Below are 6,160 nucleotides of genomic sequence, written 5' to 3' on the forward strand. Positions count from 1 at the left end.
GTCCAAACTTTTGACTGGTACTGTAGATTCTCTTATCGAGAGTGACTTACAGTTAATGTATTAATCTTAAAATAGCTTGGTGAGACAACCACATATCACAGTCAAATGTACAGAATACGAACATTACATTCCAGCTACAATGCATATATATATATATATATATATATATATATATATATATATATATATATATGCATTCAGCAACAACAAAAACATTTTAATACACAGCTAAAATGTATTAATAAAAAATCTAATATTTTACACATACATGAAGGTACCCATAAGCAAAAAATTGTCAGATATAGCTTTGGAAATAAACTCTTCATATACACTTATTTTATCTTTATTTTCCCTGTGAACAACAAAGTAAAAAAAGGCTTGTGAAAGATGAGTGAAAAGGGAGAGATGGAGGAAGGAAGTCAAAGCACTACTGCGTTCTCTCTGTTGGTGTGTGAATAGAAAGAGATGCTCTGTGTTTGAGGGTTTTAATCAATAAAAAGTATGAGGTAGAACCGTAAGACTACTCTGTTGTGTGTTTCCATGCAGTTCTTTGAGCTTTCCTACCTACGCCTCCACAACGTGCATTGTTCTCTCTCTCTTTAAACTCAATTCAATCATTTGCCAAAGTAGAAAGTAATGAATTCTAGTTGTTTAAAAAATATATTGAATCAGCCATTCAACAATGTTTTATTAACCCTTTCTAAATGTGTTATTAACCTTTTATGATCATCTTATTAACCCTTCCAGGGAGGGAAGATCCCCATCCGATGGACGTCTCCAGAGGCTATTGCCTACAGGAAGTTCACGTCAGCCAGTGATGTGTGGAGCTACGGCATCGTCATGTGGGAGGTGGTCTCATACGGAGAGAGACCCTACTGGGAGATGTCCAACCAGGATGTGAGTAGGTTCATTATCATAAAGCACAGTGTCGGTGTATAGCTGATATGGTAATGATCCATCAATGATTTGCTCTTGATGGCTGTTCTTGTCAATCGTGGGTTGGTTTGGCGTAGAAGCTCGGTGGACTCAGTTGGCTTTCTCTCCCATACTCGGTAGGTGATTACTGTGATTGACTAAGGACCATCTAATCCTCCTCTATTTTTTATTTCTTCCCCACTAGGTGATCAAAGCGATAGATGAGGGTTACCGTCTTCCGGCCCCCATGGACTGTCCTGTGGTCCTCCACCAGCTGATGTTGGACTGTTGGGAGAAGGGCCGCAGCGAACGGCCTAAGTTTGGCCAGATCGTCACCACCCTGGATAAGCTGATCAGAGACCCAGCCAGCCTCCGAGAGCTGGCCAACAGCTCATTATGGTGAGTTACAATGGGCCAAAACCACAGGCACAATCAGAACCACTGCAGACCCAGTCTTCAAGCACACACTGTCAGATCCATAATAAACTATTAGAACTAGTACTGTATCTGGACTGTCTTATTTAAAGAATGTGTATATTCTCTCCTGTTTGCCCAGCAGGGAAGACCCGACCACTCCAGAGTTAAGTGTGAGTACGATGGAGGAGTGGCTGGATGCCATCAAGATGGGACAGTACAAGGGGAACTTCACCAGAGCTGGATATGTCACCCTGGACTCTGTCCTCTACATCAGCATCAGGTGAGATACATGGGAAGAGCTGGCCTGGGGCTGAGGCTAGGGCTGGAGAAAGAGAGTAGGAGTAGGCAGAGCTGGAGAAAAGAGGAGTCTGTTGTCAATTTTGTCATTTTGTAAACTCCCTTCTTCCTCTGTCCTCTCCTCTAGTGAGCTCGTTAAGATGGATGTGACCTTGGCGGGTCACCAGAAGAAGATCCTCTCCAGTGTCCAGATCCTTCAGTCCCAGGGGACCCACGTCCAAGTATAACAGTTTCCCTATAGAGACACACTGGGAGGAAGGCCAAAATGGATGCTCTTCTCTGAGTTTACCCATTGAGACACACTCAGATTGAGCCGACATGGACATTCTGGGTTGGGTTTCCCCATACAAAGACACTGAGATGGAGCCGTAATTTACGCTTAGCTCCTTTATTTCCTCTTTGTAGTTTCACCATTCCACCCATCCTGGATGTTTTGATAGCGTAGGCACTTCCAGCTTCCGTCCACGCCTTCAGAGGCCTAGCAACCCAGCAACCTAAGATACCAGACTACAACCAAGACATCTTAGTCCATATCAACAACAACAATAACAAAACTAAAAAATAGCAAAAAAAGAAAATTTGATTGTATTTCTCATCATTGTCTGTGAAGTTTCGTGTACAGTTGTTTTTATGGTTGTTTCTTTTTTCGTTTTTTGATTAGCTTTGTTTATTTTCCACATAGTTTACATGACCAATATTGTACATGTATAGATAAGCGTTTACAAGAGGTGTGTGTCAGTCCGCCAGTCTAGAAAGTAAAGTTGTTATCGCCAGGCAACGCAGGTGGGCTGTTCCTTGCTGGTGCATGTGTTGTCAGGCCCCTCCTCTTTCTCTAAGCCCCTCCCCACAACGCTATTGGACCAATCATGATGTGTGTGGGAGATTGGAGAAATAGAAATATGTGAAAATATGAGATGGAGACGTCTATTCATGGTCTCAGAAGACTTCCGTTGCGTTTTGCCAGGGATAGGTACATGCAGGTCTTCCATAGCCACGACTTCCAGACTCACACAGTTCACTTGAATGAGATGCCCTGCCAGATTTTATTTAGTACGGCCTACAGCAGCTACCTATAGGTTGCAGTTAGTCAGAAACCTGCAGTACAATACAGTGTTAGTACATTTTCTGCTAAGAGTTGGCCTCCTCAGTTGGAGAAGCTTACTGTAAAGGTTTGTGACAGAAGAAGAGCAAAGTAGATAATCTGTGAAGTTCACACTGTTTGCAATGTATATCTGTTTCTCAGATGTTGTTCCATGTATAGTTAGTATTGCTCTGAAATGTCAGACAAGCAGGATTGGTTGTGAGGTAGACTTGACTTGAGTGTGGTGAGTGGTGGTTTTTGCCTCATTTCACCCCTGATTAATATGGGTTCAGTCACAGTTTGTACTAACCACCTCTGTTCAGTGACTAATATGGGTTCAATCACAGTTTGTGCTAACCACCTCTGTTCAGTGATTAATATGGGTTCAGTCACAGTTTGTGCTAACCATCTCTGTTCAGTGATTAATATGGGTTCAATCATAGTTTGTGCTAACCATCTCGTTTCAGTGATTAATATTGATTCAGTGACAGTTTGTGCTAACCATCTCTGTTCAGTGATTAATATGGGTTCAGTCATAGTTTGTGCTAACCATCTCTGTTCAATGATTAATATGGGTTCAATCATAGTTTGTGCTAACCATCTCTGTTCAGTGATTAATATTGGTTCAGTGACAGTTTGTGCTAACCACCTCTGTTCAGTGATGCCAACTGCTTCCAAATCTGAGTCAAGGCCTGCTAACATAATTTCCTGGATAAGTAAAAAACATCAGTGTTCTGTACTCAACAGAACAACATTTACTGCATATCAAAACCAACATCCCCCTTGCTTTGGGGAGGGAAGAGTGGCGTTATCCTTGAAAACCTAGTTAGCGGTTTAGTTTGAAAATGGCCATCATTGTGCACTGTACCTCTGTATGTATCTGTTCATGATAACAGTGTTATTCTGCTACCTGACTGGACTACAAACACAGCAACATACAGTAAATACAAATGTACCATAGTGTAAAATATGTACAGTGTTGATTTGAAACTCTAAAATGTTTGTCACAATAATGGTGAGGATGATGATTACGTTGATAACGATGGTGATTATATACTTTTATTCTGAAGGAGGATCATAGGAGATGAGGCAGCGTGTGATTCGTTGACCTGATCTGTGGAATGTACATTGCGTAGCATGAGTATTAAGGTTCGGCCTCTGATTGACAGGTGACAGTGACTGCAGTTTTCCCTCGGGCGGACGACCTGAGGATGATGAACTTTTAGATGCCTTATTTACTGTGATACCTTTCTTTTCTGTCCCCCCCCCCCCCCCCCCCCCCACTCCCTATAGAGGCAGAGTTATGAGTACGTCTGTATACAGTATTCATCTGTTTCCCCGAGGTGACGTCACAGAAAAGATCTGGTTTTATAACTGAAAACACCCCGGCTTTTAGCACCTCTGTTATTATTCCTAAACTCTATACTGCTGCTGTCTCACTGGGAACACACTGGTTGAATCCACATTGTTTCCAATGGAATTACGTTGAACCAATGTGGAATAGACGTTGAATTGGGGTAGGGTAGGTCTACCACCTGTTTATTGGATACTGTAATGAAAAGTACATTAGAGAATAAATTGTTCTGTTTTGGTTCAATAATTATACTTGTGGGTTTACCTGTGTAAGCTAGGTGGTGAATTTACAGCAGAGAACCTTTATATCCAGAAGATATTTCAAGTGGTTCCAATGTCTCCCACACAGACACAAACACACAACATGATGGAGATGAGAAAATCAAACAACTAAATTAACCTTTGTCTTTCCCGGAGGGGTCTCATATAATGATGTAAATTGTTCAACAAAGAACAGCAGCATTTTTCCTCCTTACGTTCAGATTTAGAACAGCAAAAATATGTGGTTGGCTGATGAAGGTTTTACCAGTCTGTCAGTACTCATAACTTTGGTACTTTACACATTTTGACATTGTCCTCCTTTGGTAAGCTTTCCCATCACTTCCCAACCAGAGGTCATAAAATTGGACCCATAACCCCTAACCCCTGATTCTCAGCCAGGCTCTGAACCCTTTCACTTGGAGTTGTCCCTAGACACTGTTCCCATGTCAGTTTTGTGTTTCCCCTCTAACAGTGAAAGTTAGGATATGGGAATAGTAAGCTGATCCTAGATCTGTGCTGGGAGAAACTTCTACCCCAAGCTAGGCCGGTTTTATAAATGTTCCCAAACTGATTACTTGTGAGATTGTTCTCTCTCGCTCTCCCTGGTCTCTCTTCCTTCCTGACCTTGGTCACATCATGTTTCATCATGGCAGATTTATATACGCTTGTTCAGTGTACGCATTCTAAAGTCCTTCATGTCGCTGTAATAAATAGGCTAATATTTCTTATTTCTCACCTGAAGTCTTATTTTTCTTTCACGCACACACACATGCATGTCAACACACACTACACACTACACACTGATATGTGCAAACAGTCACAGTCTCACATGTATGAAACAGGCTATGCCTGAGTTGTATATTTTCCCCAGGGCTCGGTGGTATAATGGAAGACTGATCATGTCACCTTTACTGTGGAGAAATGTAAAGCTGAAGCTTAATCCACATCTGTGTCATAAAAAGCCAGTCACTGCATGTCAAGGATTCCTGCGTGTATTATTCCTGTTCTGAAAGAACAAGATAACCTCTGACACACCCCACTCAAACAGATTGGTAGTGTCAGTATATTCAAAACAAAAAACAATGTTTTAAGTGAGAATAGGCAATGGTCAGAAGCCAAAAAATGAATGAAATTCACATGAGCACCACAATGCCTATTCCACCCATGCTCTACCAAGGTTTTCCAGTACACAGCTTTGACCAACTACAGTAGCTATGTTGGTATTGTACTTCAAACTATGTGGAGGCAGGTTGCTTAGGATTCAAACCTTCTCAAACAGCCTAATTCATACTCTTAGAGGAGGTGCTTCCACAATCCAATACAAGTACAATTATTGGATTCTTCACACACCACAGTAATTATTCCACATTATTCCATTACACTACTTGTTCATGCTTTTTTAAATTAAATTAATGTAAGCTTTACTTTTATACTTACAAGAACATTATGCTTGATTGAGCTGTTTTGTCTTGTAGTAATGTGGAGCATGCCTGTATTTCCTTAAACCTTTATTTTAGCAAAACATGTAACTGAAAAAACGAATCATAATAACATCCTTTTTTGATAAGTAGGTGCTGTGGGTGGTGGGTTTGACACAGTATCTCAGATAGATAGAGCCTGTCTGCATTTCTGATTTATGTAACTGTTAGCTTACCTGTGTAATATTGAATTAAGCTCAGAAACACTTGTGTTTCAAGCATGTTCCTATTTGATCAATTCCTGTGCTGATCAATGGACGGTTCTTTACCGCTGTCAAAATAATATGTAGCTTAAAGTTATGTTTGTAATTTTATTTATTTTTGCAATAAAGCTGGTGACGCAACAATAATACACATT

General features: G+C 40.8%; 1 protein-coding gene across 2 annotated transcripts in view; it reads left to right on the plus strand.

Annotated features, from left to right (window-relative positions):
* Positions 1-5,052, plus strand: part of LOC106569453 (ephrin type-A receptor 3-like) — a 236,274-nt gene extending 231,222 nt beyond the window's left edge. Inside the window, exons 16-19 of one of the 2 annotated variants that reach the window (XM_045694301.2) lie at positions 748-897; positions 1,121-1,314; positions 1,472-1,612; positions 1,757-5,052. In XM_045694301.2, coding sequence (XP_045550257.1) covers positions 748-897; positions 1,121-1,314; positions 1,472-1,612; positions 1,757-1,856 — 585 coding nt within the window. In that variant the 3' untranslated portion in view covers positions 1,857-5,052. The remainder of the gene's footprint in view (positions 1-747; positions 898-1,120; positions 1,315-1,471; positions 1,613-1,756) is intronic. The other variant, XM_045694302.2, reaches the window with a different exon arrangement.
* Positions 5,053-6,160: the final 1,108 nt, after the last annotated feature.

Source organism: Salmo salar, chromosome 14 (assembly GCF_965601325.2).
Source record: "Salmo salar chromosome 14, fSalSal1, whole genome shotgun sequence".
Classification (NCBI taxonomy): Eukaryota; Metazoa; Chordata; class Actinopteri; order Salmoniformes; family Salmonidae; genus Salmo; species Salmo salar.